The sequence below is a fragment of the Chaetodon trifascialis genome, chromosome 15 (genome assembly GCF_039877785.1).
Source record: "Chaetodon trifascialis isolate fChaTrf1 chromosome 15, fChaTrf1.hap1, whole genome shotgun sequence".
NCBI lineage: Eukaryota > Metazoa > Chordata > Actinopteri > Chaetodontiformes > Chaetodontidae > Chaetodon > Chaetodon trifascialis.
The window spans coordinates 20,919,233-20,942,973 of record NC_092070.1 but is presented as its reverse complement, the minus strand read 5'-3'; the positions used below and the strand labels follow the sequence as shown (position 1 = coordinate 20,942,973).

The following is a 23,741-nucleotide window of genomic DNA, read 5'->3' as shown; positions in this document are numbered from 1 at the left end:
TACAATCTAATAACGTTTATGTCCGACAGCCGGCATAATGTCTGCAGCTCTGACTGCTCACGGTTCTCTGTGCAGTTTGCGTTACTCTGCTGTACCACTGCTGAATACTTAATAGCACCAGCACTGTGTGATCAGCAGCCGTACTGTATGTTTATCAAGGGAAAACCACTGAAATGGTCAAAGGAGATGTCGACGGCGGTGTGCCTTGAATGCACATTAACAGTAGAAAGGCCAGTCCGTGCTGAACTGATGTCTGTTTTGATGTCAGCCTCGTTATTTTTGTGGAGGAGGGACAGGACGAGCACATATTTGGCCCTTGATGCTGCACTCCTGCTCCCCCCCCTCCTCCTCTTCCTCCTGCTGCTGCTCTCCCTTCCATCTCTCCCCCAACTATCTCTTGCTCCCTGTAACTCTCAAAAGGGGGAGATGAAATATTCAGAGGGGGCTGTCAGTGCACAATGTGCCTCCATTAGCGGGGAGTGTTGGCAGGGTGGCTGCTGGAAAACTTGACTGCATCATGGATGCTAACCAGCAGGTCACAGAGCAATCCATGTAGATTGATCTGGATTTATGGTTTCCAATAAGAAGCCAATTGATTGTATGCTGGCACAGTCTTCTAGAATTACATTCATGCATCACACCTGTCAGGTTTGAATAAATCAGTGCAATATTACTAAATGTGCCAGAGTGGATCTGCACACTAATATGGTTATGTGGAGCATTTCGTAATATTCTTAAAGGGATATTAACATTGTTTTCATGATGAATAATGATCATTGGGTCAATACCAATATTTTTAATTTTATTGAAGTGCAGCCACGTGTCTGCTTTTCTTTGTCTGTTATATATTGCAAAGGTTTTTAGAAATGCAAATATGGTTTAATATGATCAGTACTGGTTAGCAGTGGCCACTCTCAGATATCGAATGGTCAGAATTGTCATTATGTTGATATTAGTCCCAGTTTTTAGCCAGTTTAATTCCAGTAAATGTAGTTATGGAACTGTAGTTCTTGTTTTGAGTTAATGTTTTATGCTTTATTTTAGATTTCACGTCAGAGAATTGACTTGTGTGCAAGTGTAGAAGCACAGTGACCGTCCTGCTGTGAACTATGAATGACAGAAATATCCTAAAGCGAGTCGGTTACCACAGTGAGTGTCTGTAGGAACAATAACGACGATAAGGCCTCGGATGTGTTTGTCAGGATGTTTTCGCGTTCAGCTGTGATTTCTCTAAGCGGCCGGGACGCATCTTCATCCTTATACACCGCCATGCATGCGCCTAAATCGAGAACACGAGTCAAGTGCTAAACCCCGATCCCTTTCAAGGCTTTTCTCCGGCCGTGCGCCTCAGCAGCCGCGCTGTCGCATCCTCTCCCTGCACACGGAGCTGCATGGCAACGGGAGGGGGGGAGTCTGCTCGGGATGAGGGAGGGTACCACGGTCCCACGTGTCCTCCTCGCCGCAGACCCAATGCATTCTCCTCGCTCTTCCCGTCCCTTCGTTTCCGCATACCGCAGATTCGCATATACGCACACATACAGCCTCGTCCATACACCCATACGCGCCCGCGCAGCCTTGCGGAGCTGTGCCTTGGCGGTGCGCACTCATCCGTCCCTCACTATTTCCTCACTGATCAATCTCACTGCCTGTATCGATCATCTCCGCCATTTGGCCTATAGATTATGATTTGTTTTTTATCATTCTGATTGGCAATGCAAATCCAAATTCTCAACAGCGGCGTTGGCCGGAGCTGAGAGGGCGAGAGGGAGAGAGAGAGAGGGGGAGAGATGAGAGGACGCGCATCATCAGATGTTTAGCAGATTCCCTTTCGAGCTTCGCCATCATTTCTGCGGTGCGTTTTGTTTTTTTTTTTTTTGGTCTTCTCCCTCCCCTCCGTCGCCGGGTTCGTGACATTTTGCGGCTCTCGATGCTGTAATCCGGGGGAATATGTGAAGATCATGCTGGCGGTGTGGTGCTTCACGGTCTTTGCTGCAGTGGGCGAGAGGCTTGCAGTCTCAGGTAAGAGAGAGAGAGAGAGAGAGAGAGGAAAGAGAGAGAGGGGTTTTTGGATGAAGCGCACCCTTTTTTGTTTCCTTTGCATCCACGATTTTTCCCCTTGCACCAGCACTTTTCTCAGTGTAGGTTGTGTTGTAACGGGGTCTCGGTGCCAACCAGCCCACTGGCGTGAGAGCACTCTCCGATGCGGTAGATTTGCTGCATCAACACATTTCCATCGCAGCCCCATTGCCTCTATGCAACGTGCCCCTTTCCAGCGGTGTTTGACCCAATAAACATCCAAAAGCATAATTATAGAGCTTGTCAATCACCAAGGCCATGTGTTTTACAGCTCGATTGATGATTGCTGAATTTTTAAGATATAAAGGCCCAGAGCAGATGTCAGCATGGGCGTCAGTCTACTATAGAGCCATTATATATTAATACATTCATTATTTTCTATCAATGCCTCGTTATGCCCGCTAAATTTCTTAGAATCTGCGAGGACTGATGAAACGTGATTGACTGGTCAGTGTGATAAATTAGGTCACCAAAGCATCAGCTTGCAGAAAACAACACTGATCTGAATGCTCATACAATGTGACTCATTAAAAATATATTGCTCTCATTCGCTTTGCTTACTACACCACTGCCAGGCACAGTTTAGGCAGCCTTCTGCACACCCAGCGGGCCCATGGTGAGTGTCCCTGTTGTGCTACATGCAGGTACAGACAGGAGCCCGGTGCAGGATGGAGGCATGTGGGACTGGTTCACCCCGGCAGAGCAGCCCGACAGCGGGGACGATGCCACTCAGGTCACCTATCCGAAGCGGCTGGTGCAGCAGATCGAGTCGGAGGAGGAAATGGCTCATGACCACCTGGATACCAGGGTGAAGAACAACACCGGGGAGACCTCGGTGAGTTATAGCCCCCCAATTCTGTTTATTTTCAGATTTGATCACTCTGTTCTCAGCTCGGTGCTCTTAATTTGGGGGGCAGGGACGCTCAGGGGACCTCTCAGGAGTCCCCCAATTAGGTGTGAGAATTGCTTTTTTCTGGACCAAAATCATGTATGAAGTTGTTGTCTTAATGTGCAGATCAGTAAGTTCGGGAAACCCATTCTAAGTCTAGTGCTCAGCGTGCAAGAAGATTCAGTACTGGTGGAGCTGTAGGAAGTCTGCGTGGGCATATGCTGTATGGGTGTGACAGTACCTTGACAGACTGTTGGGAACCTCATCATTTTTCCAGTGCAGCACTCAGCTCTCTGCTGCTCACGCGGCTCCTGCCACACAGGGATGACAGTGCAGGGTGGTATCTTTGCAGCAGTCGCCGCTCCTTGAGATTTTGACCCAGTTAGTCACTGAAAATCCCTTCCAATGTCCACAGTGAAGTAACACCAGCCGGATGAAACCACGACGGACAAGCCGTCGTTTTAGAGACATTTACTCCTGCCTAAACTCAAGCCGTAACATCTGGCAACAAGTTCTGAGACTAAATGCTTTGTATCATTGGAGTGCGTTTATCAAGAACCCTTTTAAATGTTTGCATGTGCGTTTGTGGTGGTCCTCGTCTCCCCCCCGAAACACTCGCTCATCCTGTCCGATCATCCTGCTGCCGAGCTGAGCCCCCGACTTCTTCATTATTCAATGGTGTGTTGAAGTGTGTCCCCATTAATTATGAAACAGGCCTGTGTGAGAAGTGCTGCATGGTCCAAGAGGCTTGAGCACACACACACACACACACACACACACACACACACACACACACACACACACACACACACACACACACTCCTCCTGCCATGCTGATTTGATGTAATTCACATAACTGTTAGGAGAGGGTCCATTAGGGGCCTTGCACACACACGCGGTCACATGTTTGAAGCCCGTAGTTAAGATGAATATCGTTACCCCCGGAGGACAAACTGATGCCATATGAGCGCTGTAACACACATTCATGAGATGCAAACAGTGACACTGCTCGAGCAGACGAGGCTTCAGAAGTCCCTGTTTCAGCTGCTGTACTTATTTATTCCTGCTGTGTTTTGTTTTTAGAATATTTAAGACGCAGGAATGAGGGTCATCATAAATTTAGGAGCAGCAGGAGATGAGATGAGCGTTTGCTTTCTCTCCTGTCAGATCACACTGCACTGAAAATAGGTGAGGCAGCGTTGTTGCCTCACTGCTTTGGTCCTGCTGTTTCATCTGCTGTGATCTTTTTCTGTGTCAAATTGTGCTGAAAGACAAATTATAAGATGAGTGTTTTTCAGGTTTTTGCATAAATACTGCACAGTACTACGCAGAATGAACATTTCTCAGATACATTAAATTTGTACGTTTCATAAGTATCATATCAGTGTTTGTACAACAGGTATCAAAGTGGTGCAGTTCAGATTTCTGGTTCTGGACATGAGCTTTTTCCCATCAGGAGGACAACTAGCCAAAACGGCCGGCAAGCAGGCAGCAGACTGCTGCTCAAGCCTTGTTTGTGGCTACAAAATCTGGTATTTTAGATCAAAACCTGATATTTTCCAACCCTAACCAAGTGTTTTTTGTTAATATTAAACTTAACCAGGCCTTAAAACAGTGTTGTCACAACATAAAATTGAAAAGTGAAATGTAAAGAAAACAGAAACATATTCATGGTTTGCAGAAACATTCAATAGCACTTATTTAAGAACTTAAGGCTGATGTTCATTTGCTGCCTCAGGATGGTGATTTTGATGGTTAATTAATCGCCTCAGTTTCTCATGTCATGAGAAACAACTTTAAGGATAAAGTCATGAAGAAAAGCACTCACTAATAAAACTGTCAGTTTGTTGTTTGATATAAAGAAGCCAGCACATGTTTTGGCATCAGTATGATTCTGCAAAATTTTGCATGAATTTCATACTAAATAATCAAAGCTCCAGCTGGTAAATGTGACCGTGCGGGAAACCGGTTTGTAGGCCGCCTCACGTGAATTGACCAGAGCAAAAATGCAGCCTAAGTCAAGCGGTGGAGCAGCGTTACTGTACAGACAGAGCATCGATGGACTCAGCCTCTCCAAGACAGTAGTAAGAAATCTGCTGTCCGTACTCACTGGAGGGAATAATGCCTGAATAGTGATGCATGTTATTGTAAAAGCCCGGTGATTCACTGCAGCCTGGTTCCTCCAGACTGAGATCAAAGCCACGCTGGCACAGTCAGAGCTGCTGAAGAGACGCACTGTTTAGTCTGCAGTACATTTCCCTCTCTCTCTCTCTCTCTCTCTCTCTCTCTCTCTCTCTCTCTCTCCTGGCCCTGCTGTCTCCTCACCTCCTCAGCTCTGGTAGCTTTTCATCAGGGGCATCGGCACTGCATCGCTGCATATAGCCCATGCCAGTAAAGTTTTCTCCTCCTCCTCTTGCTCTTCCTCGCCTTTGGTCGAGCCCCTCTCCATCCATCTTTACCGCAGCATCCCGGCTTAGCTCTTAAACAGCAGTCGCTCTCCGCAGTCATGCCTGCCTGAATGCTGGCTGCCAGTGTCGATCAATGGAGACTTTATCAATCATAATATTTCAGCTGCTGAGACGCTTTTAGAGCGCACGCAGTATTGATTCCGCTGAATTATTCATGGGACTTTTTCAGAATCACTCTTTTACAGCGCGACACGCTCAACCACAATTGTTTTGTTACACTTCAATTTACCTACTGTCAAATCTGTCTCTCTGTTGTTGTTGTTGTTGTTGTTTTCAGCCCGTCCACTTGGCCCAGAGCTGTTTCCAAGTGGAAGCCTTCGGACGGACCTTCACTCTGGACCTGGAGCTGAACCAGTTAGTATTGCTGTCCAGGATCATCAGATCTGCCTTTCTTTGCATGCTTGTATCAGTAGGTGCTCTTAATTTACTGCAGCTGTTCTCATTAGCATTTCCCCGCACTTAAGCAAATGCACTTACCGCCTCTATTGTGTTACACGACAAGATGGGGAATACCAATGTGGCACGCACACACAGACACACGCTGCTGCATTTTTATGAGCTCCCACTGATTCTATTAACACAAGTTAATACGGTCACTTATTCTTTGTGAGATGCATTTAAGGGACCGGCAAGAGGCGGAAAAATATCCCTGATAAGAACAGTTTTGATTACAGGGTGATCGAGGTAGTGCTGTCAGAGATACTCATGGTGTCTGTCCTCTCTTTGCAGTCACCTCCTATCGTCAGAATATGTGGAACGGCACTTTAACCAGGACGGCAGACCCTCACAGTCTGTGGTGAGCCTGTTCTCCTGGGGTGGGGATGTGTACTGGCAGGATTTTAATGAGTGAACTTGTCTTTTGGCATACAGAAGGCAGCATATTAATGAGGTGACCAGAGCGGCAGTGCAGCATTTGGTTGTTTTGCTCTAGAAAGTGAGACTTCGTCACATTTTGCACAAGTTTGTCAGCCTCGCATGGCCCAGAACTCATTATGCAACACAACTCCTATGTCTCATTTCCATCTAATGCAGATCTGTTTGATCACAGCCTCTTTTTAGAAACGTAAAGCTTTTTGTTTGGCTGATTTTCTGTGTGATTGTGCTGTTTCGTTGAAGTTTTTTTTCCAGTTTGATCCCAGCCTCCAGTTTTATCTATTTATGGAACGTGCATGCGTGCATCAAAAATAGGCTACCGTGTAGCTATTAAGACTACACGTTACTGTGCTCCACATACGTGGGTTCGCCCGCGAGCAGTGCGCATGCGTGCCTCTCGGCTGTGGCCTTTCTCAAGTGGTCAAGAAAAAAAGCCAGCGGATGCCTGCAGTGTCAAAGCAGGAGCGCAGAGAGAGAATTAAGAGATAACAGGAAAATGGATGAAAGCCTTAAACACCCCCCCCAACCATCACCCACCCACCCACCAAACCAGCACTCCATGTCCGCACCCACAATCATCCCAAACTCTCCCTCAGTCCTCCCGACCAATCACGATCCTGTTTCCATAGCAACGAGTTAGCTCAGCGGTGTCATTAAGTTCTTGGCAGCCGAGAGGATGAAAGAAGACCGAGAGGGAGGGAAGGAGGAGAGAGAGGAGGATGGCGTGTGAGCAGCAAAACGCCAGTTAATACAAAGGCAAGGCGCTTTGGCACTGGGGAGGAGCTGGGGAGTGGCGGGAGGGAGAGGAGGCCGGCAGGGCCGGGGACGGAGACCCGTAGTCAGGCCAGATTGTGGCTCAGCTGGATGGAGGCCTCACGTGACGCCTCTGATGCTGCTGCTGGAGGCGGCAGGTGCGACGCATTCAGGGCAGCGCGTCACCAGACCGATCTGTGTCGTCAGAGCGCTTTTATTTCCATTCAGAGCACTCAGGCGTCGCTCGCCCGCCCTGCTGAGCTGAGCTGAGTTTGATCCAGCTGACCCAGCGTTTCTCGTTGTTCTCACCTTTCATCCCCGCTCGCTGTGACCTGGTGAAGCCGTGCACCCACTTTTGAGTCAGCTGGAGGCGAAGTCAAGGTTATTATAAGGGCACGAAAGAGCAGAGCACAATTCCTTCTTTACTCTCATCTCGTGGTTTTCAGTTGCAGCCTGCCCACCGTGCAGTCGTCCAACGTTAAATTCTCACATCTAGCTGTGTGGGCAGCATGAGTGTTGATTTATTCAAGAGATCCTCGTCAAGGGTCTACCTCCACCTCTACCGTCAGTGAAGCATAGCAGGGTGGAGGACACAAGTAGGTCACAAACTGTGCCATAAACGGAATAGCGGGAAAAAGTAGGAGAGGGGAGACGCACATGCAGAGGCTGCGTGAGGTTTTTCCTCAGAGGTGACCTTCCACGACACCCAGTGAAGTATAAAAGCCTGAAGTGTGTCAGCAGAGGTCGTGTGATGAAACAGTGGTGCATTGTGTCCACAGGGAGGGGAGCACTGCTACTACCAGGGAAGGTTAAGAGGCATACCGGAGTCCTGGGCAGCTCTGTCCACCTGCCACGGCCTGTGGTGAGCCTGACAGTCAGCCTTTCTTTGCATGCAGATCAGGCTACGCTTCCAATGTCTGCACACAGAATAACGCTTCATTGTTATTTTCTGTCCTTTTCCGCCCGTCTTCCTCTTGTGGTCGGCTCCTAGCGGCATGTTCTCTGATGGCTTCTTCTCTTACGGGATTGAGCCCACTCACAACACAAGCAATCAGGTGAATTGTTGGTAATTATAGAGGGAATTAGTGAATGTTTTTCATGGAGAATTGCGTGGAGTCTGGATGCTGATTTGGGTGCTGCTGGGTGCTAATGTTTTCTAATGTCGTTTGGGTGGATTCTGTTACAGGATGATGGTGCTCACGTAATCCGCAGGATGCCTGATATCAGGCTTTCCCCTGAATGCTCAGGTACAAAAGTGCATTTAAAGCATAAACTATTAACACTCACAGAATAACACTCACTCCCTTTAAGACTCAGTAAGACTTTTCATTCATTTCAAAATAAGTGTTACTCCTGTGGACGCTGCTTATGTTACTGTCCAATAAAACTTCACCACTCGGAAATCTTCACACCGAGTGTTAGAGGACAAATCAATGTGATAATTGAATGGGATGTAATTTTTAGTTAATTCAGACGGGGTGATAATTACCGACAGAGCTTTCTTTGATTAGGAGCCATAATGTTTGACTGCACCTTGTGCGAGAAGACAGAAGTCATGCTGCTCTAACTGCCTGCAGCTCCGCTTGTCTCTGTGTCCAGACTGTACAGAGGACAGCGAGTGGGAGAGCAGAGGAGGTGAAGGCGATGAGGACAGACCGGACCAAACGAGGGAGCAGCAGGTGTCTGCGGGGCTGAGGCGATCCAAGAGGTTCGTTCGCAAGCCCTCTGTCCAGACTGAGACCAAATATATTGAGTTGATGGTGGTCAACGACAACGAAATGGTGAGTTAAAAGCACTGTTTTCCTGCTAATTACCCAGAGGCTGCTGGTCTTTGTCGCCCAGAGAAATAGAGAATGGATCTACCAGCAAAACCTGGTTGTTTTCATGTTTGCAGGTCTGGCAAATGTGGGCTCATGAAAATTAAGGTTACGTTTGGGGTGCTAGAAGTTAAAAATGAGCATCACCTGACTGCCATTAAATACTACACTAAATACTTGCAGCCGCATAATAGCTGCTATTATTGTGGGCCTGCGAAGCTGACAAAGGCCACACAGGCAGAGTGCTAATTTCATCATTAGAGTGTGAAAACTGCCCTCAGAGGTATAAATGCGCAGATGTTGATTGGAAGCTGAAAGGAGTCCAGACGAAATACAGCCGGAGGTAAAGCAAAAGCTAGAAAATGGTTGCAAATAGCAAACGAGCATCGCGTCCACCTTTCAGCCTGTGTGGTTTGAATTACAAGTTATCATGAAGTCATTCATTAAAGGAGTGAAGTATTCATATAACCTTACGCCTTATGTCAGGATCCTTACAAGTACAGCAGTATAATTTTGTGTGTGTGCGACTATAATCCGTCTCTTACGCCATCTGTGTCTCTACAGTTTGTACAGCTGCGTCGCTCCAGCAGCCAAACCAAGAACTTTGCCAAAGCAGTGGTCAACATGGCAGATGCGGTAAGAGCTTTGTTTGCGGGATTATAATCCTCCTCCGCCTAAACTCTGCATACACACAGCACCACCTGCCAAGATGCGTGTGTGTGTGTACATGTGTGTGGAAGTGATTTATCCCAGATCGCACACAGTCGTCCATTCACAGAGCGTTTGCAGCACAGGTGTCACGCCAACACTGCAGTCGACTTTTTTTTTTTTTTTTTTTTTGGTCCCGCAGATCTACAAGGAGCAGCTGAACACGAGGATCGTGCTGGTTGCGATGGAGACCTGGACCTCTAAAAATATGATGCCAGTCATGGAAGATCCATTGATAACGCTGCAGAACTTCATGAAATACAGGAAGGACAACATCAGAGAGCAGAGTGACGTCGTCCATCTTTTCTCGTAAGAGCGCTGCGATAAGTACAGAGATGAGGCTTATGGGATACCAGTTGTGGTTTTTGTTTTACGTGACGCCATCTTTCCTGTGCACTTCAGAGGGCGAACGTTTCACAGTAGCCGCAGTGGGACAGCCTACACAGGAGGAGTGTGCTCACTAACGAGGGGAGGGGGAATCAACGAGGTGAGGAAAATCTAAAAACGTTATGTTTTTCCAACAGGGATTTCGTTGCCAGGCTGGCTGAGGTCCCGGCTGGTGCAACCTAAGTGACCTGCTGGAGTTTAATCAGTGTCCGCCTCACAGTAACGCTGTCCTGTGTGGACTCTCTGTGTATCTGTTCCAGTACGGGAACGTCGGCGCGATGGCCATCACTTTGTGCCAGAGTCTCGGCCAGAACATCGGCATGAGGTGGAACAACGCTCGCAACTCCGCAGGTAAAGATGGAAGCTGCGGGGGGAATGACAGAGAGACTATAAAACCAGGGCCGAACTGAATAAAAAGCGATCGAGGCAGAGGACGTTATAGGATTGATGGCCGTGCAGGGGGGGATGTTAGGGAGCGCTGGGTGTTAGCACGCCTGTCCGGCAGTGCTTCTTAATTAGACGTCTCCATTAGGTGATTAGTCACCTGCTGGACGCGGGGGGGGGGGAGGGGGGGGTGGTTAGGACATGGCAGCCATGGAACAATGGGCTCAGTGATTAATGCTGAACAGCCATCAGGTCCATTATTCAATGCCAGGACAAGCGCTCAGTGCACACACCATACCTCTGACACAAGGTGTCAGGTCTAAGAAGAGTCTTTTTCTCTTGCTGCAGTACGTGAAGCGTCACCTTTCTCCATCTGTGCTCTTCTTCCTCCTTGTCTTCTTCGCAGGAGACTGCAGGTGCCCGGATGCCTGGCTGGGCTGCATCATGGAGGACACGGGGTAAAGATCCACGTCACGGCGCGCTGTACACACCTGTAAACTGTGTCTCTTCTCCGCTTGCCGCTGGGATTTCACAGCAGACAGCGGGACTGTTTCACTCTCCCTCGAACCTGCGATTGGTTCTGCTCATTTCACTCAATTCGACAATTAAACACCTGTAACAGAAGGATGCATCGACTTTTACTCGGTCCTCAGTGAGCCGAGCCAGCTTGCGCTCGATGCTTTAAGCAAATTTAAAAAACATTTAAAACATCAGGCATCGGCGTGTCGACCACTGTGAAGGAATTAAAAAGCGAATTAGAAATATTTACTATACAGTATGAGTGATTAGGATTTGGCTCTCCTCACCAGATGGAACAATACAGATTTCAATTATTCATTTGAGTAATATCTTACTACAGATGGTAACATTTCTGTCAGATTGCAAAGTGGCGCAGACACCCACAGTGGATCTGGCATTCCTTACTGGCAGAAAAGCGTTGTGCTGTTTTTTATTTTATTTTTTTCCTCGTGTCCTGGTATTGATTTCTTGTGTGTGTGTGTGTGTGTGTGTGTGTGTGTGTGTGTGTGTGTGTGTGTCTGTGTGTCTGTGTGTCTGTGTGTGTGTGAATGCAGATACTATCTGCCCAGAAAGTTTTCTCGCTGCAGTGTCGATGAGTACATCCAGTTCTTGCTCCAAGGGGGCGCGAGCTGCCTCTTCAACAAGCCCAACAAGGTGAGGGCCATGTGGCGATGTAGGATGTGTGTGCGACTCATTATGGGCTGATTCATTATTCTTATAGTCTAACTTCCATCAGAACTTCCAGCCAACAGTCTCCTGTATCACTGGCACGTTTCATCTCTCATCCATCTGTCTCCCGCTTTATATATGTGCTCATATATGTCCTCCTCTGTCTGTCTCAGCTGTTGGACCCTCCGGAGTGTGGGAACGGCTTTGTGGAGCCAGGGGAGGAGTGTGACTGTGGATCCCAGGTGGTGAGTATCCACTTACGCCCCTCCTGCCTCTCTGTTTGAGCGTCGGAGGGTGTGTTGTTTGCTGGAACAGAGCTGAAGGTTTGTTTTCATGTCCGTGGCTGCAGGAGTGCGCCCGCAGTGGAGGAGCCTGCTGCAAAAAATGCACCCTTACCCATGATGCCATGTGCAGTAACGGACTGTGCTGCAGTGGCTGCAAGGTAAGTCCAGCTACTATTCAACAAGGAGTGAACTAAATCTGTATAAAATATAAATTATATGAGACAAAGAAGTGATGTAACAATGCAAGAAGACTGAGCTAGAACATGTTTGCCTGGTGGGATTTCTTATGAACAATTAGGGCTGCAAACTAGAGAATAAAAAAATTAAAAGCTTCTTTCTCCTCAAGCTGGCGTGCATTGAGATTTAAACTCCTGCAGCCTTAATCTAAGTGGCAAGGGATTCATGGTGTTTGCTCCAATATATATATGTGAGTGTAGACTACTTTTCCCCAAATACAGGTCATAAAAACTACTTAGGAGAAGATATGAATGCACAGTGAGGGAGTGAGTCAGACTGCCTGTGTGGTGCACTGACATGCATCGGAAATATGATTACTTGTATGACTTATCCAACATTTGCCTGATGCCTCTTCCTGCTGTGGCTGTAGTACGAGCGGAGAGGCGTGGTATGTCGAGACGCTGTGAACGACTGCGATATCCCAGAGACGTGCACCGGAGACTCCAGCCAGGTACAGTCGACCGTGTGTAACACTGGCAAAAAACTGCAAAGTCAGCCAAGCCAGAGTGTCCAGAACATGATGAGCTTTCCTTCTTTTGCAGTGTCCTCATAATGTCCACAAGCTGGACGGCTACATCTGTGACAGCAGTCAGGTGAGGGCTGGTTTGTTGCATGTTTTCTAGTCTGCAGCTCACTCTGACACACGCTTGATTATTCTTGTCTCGTGTCCTCAGGGCCGCTGTTATGGGGGACGATGCAGGACTCGTGATGGACAGTGCAGGGGTCTCTGGGGTTATAGTAAGTACAGAACACGTGCGCCTTGCACGTGGAAATGATATGGCATGTCATCACATTAATGCGTCTACACAACGAGCGAGTGTGGACACATTAACGCGTCTACACTCGTGCTTGGCTTTGTGATCTCGGTCTCTTCGTGACAGACAATTTGTGTCTTTGTTTGCGCTCCCAGATTCAGCGGACAGGTTTTGTTATGAGAAGCTGAATGCTGAGGGGACAGAGAAAGGCAACTGTGGTCCAGGTCCTGAAGGCCAGGGCTGGCTGCAGTGCAACAAGCCGTGAGTCACGTTATTCAGAGGACAGTGTCATCCCAGAAGAATCAGAGTGTGTTCACTCTATTCTGCTCTTTTTGTGCAAAAAAGGGTGCAGAAGGTTTGAGGCTTTGCTGAATTTAAAAGACAAGGCTGGCTTCTTTTATTCTTGAGAAATATCAAGCAGTTACTGTTTAAGTCTGTGCACCCAAAGCATATCTTACACCTCTGGGCCACATATTGTTTTATTTTTCCTGTTCAGGGATGTTTTATGCGGCTTCCTCTTCTGTGCCAACGTGACCATGAAGCCAAAGTTCGGAGACCTGCAGGGTGAGGTGACCAGCTTCACCCTCTACCACCAGAACAAGTACCTGGACTGCAGGTAAGTGGGTCACATCCATCTGATCTGCTACGACTAACAGAGAATGAACACTGGAGTATCACATCCCCGCACGTCTCGCCTCTTCACCTGTCTGACATGTTCGGATGCTTCCCTCAGAGGGGGCCACGCTCTGCTGGAGGACGGCTCGGACCTGGGCTACGTGGAGGACGGCACTCCCTGCGGTCCCAACATGATGTGTTTGGAGCGACGCTGCCTCCCTGTGGCCGCGTTCAACCTCAGCACCTGTTCGGGGTCCAACTTTGGACGGATCTGTTCCGACCACGGGGTAAAAAAATCCAGAACTCACAGCTTCAAAGCAAACACTGATTTGGTGACGTGCAGGATTTTTTCTTTCTCTGCTCGTCTCGTGCTGCTGCTGCACTTCATCTCCATCTTCCTCTCTTGTAGACCTGCAGTAATGAGGTGAAGTGCATCTGCGACAGGGACTACACAGGGAAGGACTGCAGCGTCTTCGATCCCATCCCTGAGCCAACGGTCCCGACGGGCCCAGAGAAGAAAGGTCCATAGCCCCCCTCCACCCGCCCATCTCTCTCTTTCCTGTCTGCCTCTCATACCCTCCCCCCCATAGTCTCTGCCCATCGTCGCTGTAGCTTCTCTGTGTACTGAAGCCGAGCACAATATCTGGTCCTCAAACGCGAAGAGCAGTTCACCTGATCATTGTGAGACCATCGTTATTTAGACCGCACGATGTTTTCCTTCTGTTTCAATGTTGGACGAGTGTGTGTGTGTGTTTAGATACACTTAGCGCGTACTGTATGCGAGTGTGTGTGTGTGCGCGTGTGGTACTGTGTGTCTTGCAGGCACTGTCATCTTCAAGTGTCTTCCTTACTTTCTTGCAGTCTGCCAATGACACAGAGCAATAGAGCAGCTGCTCTCATAGGGCCAAAAAAGCCACCCTGAGCACGAGGGTGTCCGGCTGAAAGAGCAGGAGAGTGGGAATGAGAACAAAGTAATGAAACTCTCTCTCCTTTTTCTTTTGTAACTGTTGTCTCCCTGACCTCCCTCGCTCACCCGCCCGTTCTCCCACCTCCACCCCACGTGCTGGTTTCCTCCCTCCATCTCTCTCTCTCTGTCTGCAGGTATCATCTGCTTCCTCTCTCTCTCTCTAGTTGATGTCGTTGATGTACGGTGTTGATGCTGTCCTCTGACGTGTGTTTTTTAGTGGTGTTGTTTTGTTTCTGCCCCCTCCTCCTCCCCTTCCTCCTCCTCCTCCTCCTCCTCCTCCGCACCCTTCCTCCCTCCTCCTTCCTCTGCGCAGGTCCCAGTGGCACCAATATCATAATAGGGTCCATCGCAGGTGCTATTCTCCTGGCAGCTATAGTCCTAGGGGGAACAGGATGGGGATTTAAGTAAGAGTTCTGGCATGCCTTTGTGTACCTGTCTGCTTCTACCTAAAGGAACCCCCGGCCCTGCCACTCTCCCCCCTCTCAAACAGATGCAACGCAGGGGAGGGGAAATGGGGACTCGGGTCTGCGCTCGACCGTGCTAATGCGTGCTAACGACTTTGCCGCTAAAATCCATCCGAAACGGTTGTTTTCTTCTCTCTGATTGAGTTATGAATCAACCTTGAGCTCCATCCTGCACCTTTCCACCCCCCCCCCCCCCTCGACAGGGCAGGACTGAGATGTTTATCTGCCAGGAACATCTGCAGCACTTCTCTCAAGTCCACTGGATTTGTTAGCCGTTTATGAGACAGCAGATTCCCCCGTTTTTCAAGACGTTTTTTACCTTTGGTGCTCTTTTAGCCTGCATTATCCTGCTGGCAGCATCCTAACCCAAACGCCCTCGCTGAAGTGCTTCTTCTGCAACGTTCCACCTGTGCATGCTTGCTATTGTTCACCTCTTATGCTCTGACCTGAAAGGACTGCTCCCACATTACTCACAGTTAGATTCACGAGTGACCGAAAATGAAAAGCCCAACATTTTAATAACCTCCAGCACGTTGTCAGTCCTTTCAGGGCCAGAGGTAAGTGTATGTGCATGCGTGCATGAGCTGTAAGCAGGATGCGGGTGTTATAGGTCCTGGTGCAGCGCCTTGTCAGACTCTTTGGGGCTGAGAGGGTCGGCGCCAGGACGACTGTAGACCCGCTGCATGTGAAGCCATCACTCAAACGAGGAAGATTTTGGAGAGGACTTGTGGATGAATAATGGATTGAATGAGTCACTGTTTGATTCATGTTTTTGTACTAAAATCTAACAACTAACAACGTCCACAAGTCCAACATGAAAGCCAGCGATTGAAGATTTTATGCCCACATGTCACATTAAAGCCTGTTTATGCTAGTTTTTAATTAATTGTTAATGTGCCGTCATGTTTGGCTTAATTACCCTTTAAACTTCTACTCTAAGCTTCATAAGATGCCTCTAAAAATAGCTTGCTAGTCATTAGTTTGTGGTTTTTCTGCTGTCTTGGATTCGTCTTGACGTTCTGTCTTTTCTCCTGGTCTGTGCTCATGGGATGCAGGAACATTCGGAGAGGAAGGTACAACCTTGCAGGACCATCATCACATGTGTTGTCGTTGGAGAAGCATCACAAAACATCTCATCCCTGATTCCCTCAGCGGCTCACCCCTCAGACCATGCACACCATGCATCCCACCCCTCCTTTTGCTTGAATGCTTCCTGTTTCAGTCCTCCCATAGAGTCTCGTTGACTTCCCTTAAACACTGTGAAGCAGAGGCTCCTTCCACCTCCTCGAGCATCTCCATCTTCTGTCTCATCTGCAACAGTCTGTTTGTTTCCTCGCCGCTAAAAATCTGTTTTCTCTTCTCTTTCAGATCTGGAGGAGGATAAGATGCCTGTCTGTCTCTCTGTCTCTGTGTCCTGTCTACTCCTGTCTTCCTCCTCGCACTGTGTCGTTTCCACATCGGAGAAGAGGGGAACAAAAAAAAGTCTTCCACTCCTGTCCCGAAAGCTCTCCAGACCTCTTCCGATTCTCGTGTCCCCCACGCTCCCGTCCGCCCCTTTCGTCTGTCCTCCTGCCTGGCTCCGCCCTCCTCTGGGCCTGTGGAGCTCCTCTCACCATACCAGCCAAATCATACCCGTGTGGCTGCTGCCAACACCCCGCTGAGGACTGCGTCCGGGCCACGTCTAGAGCGAGCAGGTGGCTCTCCCCGCGGGAGACACCAGGGTCTTCCTCCAGTCCGGTGGCTCTAAGAATGTGCTTCGGCGTCTGTGTACCTCCTTTTCTCATGTCTTGGACAGATGAAGAACATATCAATGGTGGACCAATTTAATAAGAGACATGTCTTTCCAATGCCTGCCTGCCTGCCTGCACAGAAAACTAAACTGGCCACCAACTGAGTCCACAGCTAAATGTTGGACTAGCACTCAGACGGGCTGGAATAATGGAAAAGGAGCTGAATAATGTCCCCTTTTCTGGAAGGAGAAGGACCCGAGGCAGTAGCTCTGAGGCCAGGCCTTCACTAGGTGCATCTCCAAGCGTACAATTATGTGTTTTTAATCTGCAAAGTCTGACGCTTGGATACAAGTGAAAAGAAACCGTACTGGACCGTCGTTAGCATGTTTTCCAAAGAGAGACTGAGGGAGGACGAATGATCACATGGCTGAAAACCAGTCAGCCAGAGCCCAGACTGACAACTGACTTTATGTTCATTGTTACTTGTTGTTTTAACTTGAGGCATCCTACCTGCCACCCCCACCCCCCTCGCACCCAAACACACACACACACACACACACACACACACACACACACACACACACACACACACACACACGTTTTCAGGTGCAAAAAGGGAAGCTAGGTGTAACAATGGTTTTGGGATCATTTTAAACCACTGAACTTTGAAGCAGCAGAGACCGTAACTTCGTGTTTTCAACCACAGGCTGACCAACATACATTCCACGATATCCGTCCGTGTGCGCGCTCGCTACGTTCAGGCCCAAAGTTTGTACGCGTAGGAGGTTTAATCTGTGCGTCTGTTCACGAGTGAATGTACGAGGTTTTCAAAGGATGAATGTACGGTGTTTACATTAGTGTTAGGGGCAGTTGTGTCCACGTACACCTTAACACTCCTATCACAGGTAGATAGGCAGATTTTTACCTCTAGAAAATCATCTCTTTCTACAAACTGTTGTGCGCTGCAGCCGTGGTACCATAAAGGCAGCACATTAATAAAGAATTCAACAGTTTTTATGTCATGTATCTACAGAAAAACGAGCACTAGCCAACTGTATGCACACCTATTTGTAAATATGTGCAAGATATACTGAATGTTAAATGCACTGTATGAAGATTTATTTAAAAGCTATGTTAAAATACGAGTCGTTCCTGTTTCAGCGAACCCACAGCTGTCAGCCTCTCGACATGACCCACATCTCCATCCCTGCATCTTTAAATGCGGCGTCGCAGCTGAGCCGGCTGTCTGGTGTCTCTCTTATCATTCCAGCTATCACGTGAAGGTCATGAATCTTTTGTACATTTGTTGATAGCTCTGAGCCCTGGGCCGACGCCTCAGCCCAGAGGTAACGATCCCCGCTGTAAATGAGATTAAAGAGATCTGGTCTGGGGTCCAGGAGGCAGCTCGTCTGAAACCGTATGCGTGTATGAGGTCAGTTTGGTACATTTGAGCTTTGCACTATGGCAGATGCACTATTGTTATTACTACAATATGTACAGAGTGGGGATCAAGTACAATCTGTTTGATTTTGAAGTTTGGGGGGGAGAAAAAGAGAAAATAAGATGCATCTTATCCAATATTTTTAGACACTATCTTTTTGAATCGAGACAAAAAGACAGAAATGAACTGAGGCTTGTAGTTGAACTGAAATGGAAGGAAAATAAAAGTACTAAAACTTGAAATCACTCCTCCTGCTCTCACATCTCGCCGCTCACCTGCTTTATGTTTTTATGGTTTTAATAGACGGTCAGTTCTGCTTTGTTTGTCTGATTCTGAAATAGCTATCATCTCTGTGCTAAATTACAGTGGATATGAGATAAACAGCATTTAAAGGGTAAAAATAGAGTAAAACTATACATCAAATTGTTTTCATGCGGTCCTACAACCTGATGCTCCGACTTTTATTACCAGTTAAGGTAACTTTTTTCTCCTATTAGTCAAAATCAAACCAAACTGACATCTTCAAATTGGATATTATATCAGTCTAAAACTTGGAATAATCACATTTATAATCTCTATAAACAGATTCTGCATTCAGAATCTGTTGGCAAGGACAAGATTTCGGTCTTCAAAGATTTCTGGTTTCCGCGTTTAGTCCGAGTAGAATTGACCAATCACATTCGAGCAGGCTTTGATGTAAAAGAGGAAGAAAGCGTTGGCAAAAAGCACAATCTCAGAGCCCATCCCAGCTTTTTTATAGCATTTGTATGCAGATGTTGGTTTATAGAGAAGTGGAAATGTCAAGTTTGAGAGTCAAGTTGCTAATCAAACTGTAAACATGACCGGTGGGCAGAAGAGGAAGCCTTGGCCCGATATCCTGATGTCTGCTGGCCACACCAGAAGCCTGGAAACACTGTCCGTCGCCCCCAGAGGCTAAACTGTCATCAGATGATACAAGATGAGCTCCAAGATTGTTCAATTTATGATAGAAAAGAGAAAAAAACGCAGCAAATCACATTTGAGAAGCTGGAACCTGCAGCCTCTTTTTCATCATAAATGATCAGAACTAGAAGGGATCAATGAATGGTTTCAGCGGCCTGCAGTCAAGCTGCCTTTATGATGACCCTGCGGACATTAGGTGACAAAAACAAACAAAAGTATATTAAAATATTACTTTAATGATGAGCAAATTAGCATAACAACAGAAATCGCTCAGCATAAGAAAAGCTAAAGGTCACCTGCGTCAAACCAAAGCACATTCAGCTTTCATTAAATAAAACTGGAAATAAAAACTGTGGGAGTCAGAACATTTACTGGCATACAGGCCGAGACTGGTGAGGAAAAGAAGAGTTTTAACAGGCTGATGACAGCCAAGACAGAATATGTCGATCTGTGATTGATCAACATGATGGATGAGTTTGTCTGTTTATTCTTCAGCTGGTGGAGGCAGACAGCTGAGTGTGAGCTCTGCTCTTCGGCTTCATGCTGTCTGTCTGGAGGGAGGTCACCATCCTTTGGCGTGTTGTCATGAGAGGTGAGACAGAGCTGGACGAGGAAGCGTCCCAGCGCAGATGTCAGTCGGCCGTCTCTCCGGTGTCCCACTTCGTTTTGGGTTCTTGCCACCAGTCGGCCAGGAAGGACTCCTCGTAGTCTCCCACGCCCTCAAACTCACCGTCAGGGTGCTCTGACAGAGAGCCGGCCACGTCTTCTGGACTCACCACGTCCTGAAAGGAAGACAGAACGCTCAGTCAACAGCAGGCAAGCGCTTCACTGACTTCCACTCTATCTGGAAAACCTGAACTTTTCCCTTCTTTTGTCTATAAATATGTCACTTGTGCAGCCTGTAATTCAGCCCGAAGCCTCCCACGGTCCCCTCCTCTGGGGCCCGGCGGTGTGTGGAGCTGGGAGGGGCTGACCTGAGTTAAATGGATGTGGCGCAGTCTCAGCGGCCGACACCTCCCAGCCACATACCACACGCTGCTGGCGGAAAACGCAGCCCCCCTCCTGCTCGCCCTTCCGCCGCCTTCATCCCTGCTCTCTCTCCCTTCCAGACATTTTTTCTTCTCCTCCCTTTTCCATAACTTCAACTTCAGCTTGACGCTTCACTCCTTCAAAGTAAAAACCTGTGTTTTGGAATATTTTGCCTAGCTTCTGTAAATTTGTACTTTCGCCAGCTGTTAGCTGTTTTTAAAGTGTCAAATCACAAAAACACAGTTCACATTTCGGCACCCGTCCAGTCATGTTTGGGTTTTATCTGGTTTTCAGATGTCCGCCTCTGCTGCCACCCGAGCTCATGGATGGAATTTTGTATCTGAAAAATGCATCAGCAAAGACAGATAACACAGCAGGGCGTTGGTAAAAAACATGTCTGTAGTTTGGGTGAGCTGCTTCTCTAACCTGTCGAGGATGTGTCATTTTTCTATTGAGCAGATTCATCGTATTTCTGCGGCTATCGGCTATGTTTCGTCACTACTAAACTTTACTGCCATCTACTGGATTTTAACATGTATTGCATTATTCCACCAGGGCAAAATGCTTAATGCAGGCAAAAAATAATTTGAGTGCACATGTGCAACCGCTCCAGAATTGAACGGGTCCTTTCTCGCCCTCTGCTGCACCCTTCCACCAAGTTTCATGGAAATCAGACCAGCAGTTTCTCCTGAATCCTTCTGACAAACAAACAAACCAAAAACATGACCTCCTCGGTGGAACAAGAGGAACTACACAGTAGCAACATACCTCATCGTCTGTTTGTAGGTAGTTCAGTGCAAACTCCAGCATCTCCTTCTGCTTGTTTGTCTCGTTAAAATACCTCAGAGCCTCCTGAAAAACAAACGTGACATCAGCGGCGGTCGAGAACAAGTCAGCTTCTAACAGTTTACAGCTCGACGCCGAGCGACTCCTCCGGCCTGGTGTCCTTTTGTTTACTGCTGTTTATGCCTCTCAGTTTGGAAACCTTAAAGCCTTTACGGCGTTGCCTTCAGAGGGCACAGATGTTTATGGGTCAGTCCAGCTCTGCATCTGCCGCCAACTCTACACTGAGCGAAAAAGATAGAAAACCACTCTTTATGAGAGATCTGGCTTTCTAATTGCCACCCTGAGACTGTGTCAGTGTTCACGCCAAGACGTTTTATGCTGCTGCTTTGATTAAGTGCAGCCAGTGTGAACTTTCTGCAGCCTCCAAACAACCCAAACGACATCAGCTGAGCCACTGGTGCAAGCACCAAAGTCCTGGAAGTGCCAGACGTTTGAGGTGTGTGTTTCACTCACAGGCCGAGGCTGAAAGTCGCCGTCCTCGAGTCCCCACTGCTCCCGGTAGAAGCGATAGTACGCTACATTTTGCTGCATCACCTGGTCCTTGTGGTCGAACAGCATGTAACTGGCCGCGCACGGAGCGGCGTTCTTCACGTCGTTCACTGTGAAGGACACACACGTTAACGCCGCGCAGACTCAAGAGCACGAATCCAGGTGTGTTTGTCACAGATCTTACTTTTATAATAGGAAAACTGGAGGTAGTGATACATGGTGGCTACGAACTTCTCCACGACGAAGCCTCCGACGCTGGGCGTCAGCTGCTCTTCGCATCTGACCTTACATTTCAGCGCATCCGTGAAGAGATCTGAGGGAGGAGGGAGAGAGCGGCCATGAAACAGACTCATCGCGGTCTCACTCAAAGCTGAACCGAAGGCGTCCTCCTCTTACCTGCCAGGGTGGGGTAGAAGTCTTTGAACTCCAGGATCTCGTAGGCGCCCTCGCAGCCCACCAAGCAGTCGTTGTACACTTCAAAGTAGCGCGTGATGGCCTGCTCCATGTTCCGGGCGCTGCTGCTGAAGTCTCCGCTGTTGTAAAGCGTCACGCTCTTCAGGAAAACGCTCTGCGTGGCAAAGAGAGCGATTAGAGCTCAACGCGCCTTTAACTCGGATCAGGGTGACGGAGGTGACCTACGCACTTCGTACGGCTGCTCCTCGTGGTCGATGAGGTACTCCTCCACGTCGAACAGCGTCTTGTAGTAGTTCATGTTCTTGGTCAGATGGGGGTCGGTGGGGTTCTTCTTCAGGAAGGTGTGCGCCGCCGCCACGGCCTTCTCCAGGTTGTTAAGCTGAGGAAGAACAGAAGGCTTGAGTGGACGGCATTTCCATCTCTCTCTCTGGAATGAGGGGCTGTTACCACTATTCACTGGATAACATGACCTTTGACCCCTTTGCACCAACAGCTACTAACAGATGTGGATCACAGATGATGCATTGTTGGAAAACTGATGTGGTGCTGAGTGCAGAAATGTGAAAAAATAGGAGATGATGACACAAAAGGATGAACTGAATGGATTAAAAACGCTGAAAAACCACCTTCTGTCACAAGAAGAGGATAAAATCAAAGCCATGTTCGTCTGATTATTAGCATGTTTAATGATACAGAGGAATGTTTGATCACCAGGCGGAGCTTTGGTTCACCTTTCATCAGACTGGTTAGGAAACAAAACTACACACTCCTCCAAAATAAAGGTCTCAGCTTTGTTGTGGCGTCAGTAACACCTCAGGCTTCTAATGGTGGCTGTTCAGACACCAACAGAATTAAATGTTCCCACATGGAGATCACCTGGAGATCAAAGCGCACAGTTTTAAAAGTGAGGTCAGTCTTTTTGCCTCTGTAAGCAACCCTCGTCCTCATCGGCTCGCCGACTCAAAGGGAAGAATCGGGGGATTGTTTGAGGGGAACACTGGAAGAGACGTGGCACATGCTCAACTCCTGCTCGGTCGGCAGGAGGGCGCAACAAAGCAGCAGGGAACCAAAGCGCACACCTCTCCGACTGTGAGTCAAACCGAGGGAAAGGAGACGACTTTTGTTGGGTTTTTACGCCCGTTACGCACAGTTACGCTAATCCTGATGTGTTATTACGCACACTCCAGAGTTTTGAACGGTCAAAACGCACTTAGATCACCCGCAGTAACTTCACGTTTCTGTGAGATTCACTTTAGAGACTCTCTGTAGTTTAGACTCATAATCTCGCATCAAGTTGTTTTGGCGTAACATCAGTATTTGGACGTAAAGGCCTACAGAGCGACACACGAAGCCTCTGCTCTCACCTGGTAGTGCGCATACTGAATGTACCGATACGGTGTCCGTTTCTCGAAAGTTTCCAGTATATCCCTCCGTGGGTACGCGAGGTTGAACACTGGAAACCCCGCTTTGCACTTTTTCAGGCACGCAGCCCTCAGCAGGATGTGGCGCACGACGCGCAGGGTGCCGTCGGCGAACAGGGTGTCGTTGTCCCGGCTGACGGAGCTGCAGTTGCGGCTGCAGAAAGCCTCGCTGTCCCGCAGCAGCCGGTGGAGCCGCAGGCTGAGCTCCAGGAACTTGATGCTCTCTGCCCAGTTCTGCGCCGCGTACTGCTCCAGCGCGTAGCCGTACGTGGAGTCCAGCGGCATGATGTCCTTCTGGGGGAAACTTCTAAAGCTGTACTTCTCGTACTGAGCCTCCACCAGGGCCGGAAGGAGGAAGGCCAGACACAAGCTTTTCAGGAGCATCATGACCTCCACCGGCTCCAGCGGGAGACTGAGCTTGTTTTGAATGGAGTCGAGAAACTTCCTCTTTCTTTACCAGGGAACGCTCATGTCTGTCTGCACGTAGGCTGTGAAAACCGCGTAAAGCTGGAGGCTGAAAACGAGAGCTTCTGGGCAAAACTTTCAAAATAAAAGTCCAATTGA

The 23,741-nt window shown here is 48.2% G+C and overlaps 2 protein-coding genes across 4 annotated transcripts; one reads left to right on the top strand and one right to left on the bottom strand.

The window, feature by feature from the left end:
* The first annotated feature begins 1,377 nt into the window (after positions 1-1,377).
* Positions 1,378-19,319, top strand: LOC139342885 (disintegrin and metalloproteinase domain-containing protein 11-like). 2 transcript variants are annotated; one of them, XM_070980160.1, is made up of 26 exons: positions 1,378-2,019; positions 2,721-2,911; positions 5,711-5,787; positions 6,163-6,229; positions 7,839-7,921; positions 8,051-8,114; positions 8,246-8,306; positions 8,659-8,840; positions 9,441-9,512; positions 9,727-9,893; positions 9,987-10,071; positions 10,232-10,322; positions 10,762-10,813; positions 11,429-11,528; positions 11,717-11,788; positions 11,893-11,985; positions 12,435-12,515; positions 12,607-12,657; positions 12,739-12,802; positions 12,975-13,080; positions 13,316-13,435; positions 13,553-13,721; positions 13,844-13,955; positions 14,715-14,805; positions 15,921-15,938; positions 16,234-19,319. In XM_070980160.1, the coding sequence occupies exons 1-26, from the start codon at positions 1,959-1,961 to the stop codon at positions 16,247-16,249; spliced, it is 2,346 nt and encodes a 781-aa protein (XP_070836261.1). In that variant the 5' UTR covers positions 1,378-1,958; the 3' UTR covers positions 16,250-19,319. The 2 variants fall into 2 exon arrangements, with proteins under 2 accessions (XP_070836261.1, XP_070836262.1); XM_070980161.1 differs by lacking the exons at positions 14,715-14,805; positions 15,921-15,938; positions 16,234-19,319 and adding an exon at positions 14,296-14,406 and having other exon boundaries at positions 1,528-2,019.
* LOC139342886 (endoplasmic reticulum protein SC65-like) lies at positions 19,196-23,669 on the bottom strand. Of its 2 annotated transcripts, XM_070980163.1 has the most exons (7): positions 23,121-23,669; positions 21,986-22,135; positions 21,739-21,910; positions 21,527-21,655; positions 21,307-21,452; positions 20,776-20,859; positions 19,196-19,760 (listed from the first exon to the last, which is right to left on the bottom strand). In XM_070980163.1, exons 1-7 carry the CDS (start codon positions 23,562-23,564, stop codon positions 19,611-19,613), a joined length of 1,275 nt encoding a protein of 424 aa, XP_070836264.1. In that variant the 5' UTR covers positions 23,565-23,669; the 3' UTR covers positions 19,196-19,610. The 2 variants fall into 2 exon arrangements, with proteins under 2 accessions (XP_070836264.1, XP_070836265.1); XM_070980164.1 differs by lacking the exons at positions 19,196-19,760; positions 20,776-20,859 and adding an exon at positions 20,944-21,069 and having other exon boundaries at positions 23,121-23,638.
* Between the last annotated feature and the right edge of the window lie 72 nt (positions 23,670-23,741).

Coding starts and splice junctions, on each gene's coding strand:
- LOC139342885 (XM_070980160.1), top strand. CDS start 1,959: ATGCTGGCGGTGTGGTGCTTCACGGTCTTTGCTGCAGTGGGCGAGAGG. Junction 8,307..8,658: donor GCTTTCCCCTGAATGCTCAG/GTACAAAAGTGC, acceptor CTCTGTGTCCAG/ACTGTACAGAGGACAGCGAG. Junction 10,323..10,761: donor CAACGCTCGCAACTCCGCAG/GTAAAGATGGAA, acceptor TCTTCTTCGCAG/GAGACTGCAGGTGCCCGGAT.
- LOC139342886 (XM_070980163.1), bottom strand. CDS start 23,564: ATGATGCTCCTGAAAAGCTTGTGTCTGGCCTTCCTCCTTCCGGCCCTG. Junction 21,911..21,985: donor ACGAGGAGCAGCCGTACGAA/GTGCGTAGGTCA, acceptor TTTGCCACGCAG/AGCGTTTTCCTGAAGAGCGT. Junction 21,656..21,738: donor CTTCTACCCCACCCTGGCAG/GTAAGAGGAGGA, acceptor CTCCTCCCTCAG/ATCTCTTCACGGATGCGCTG.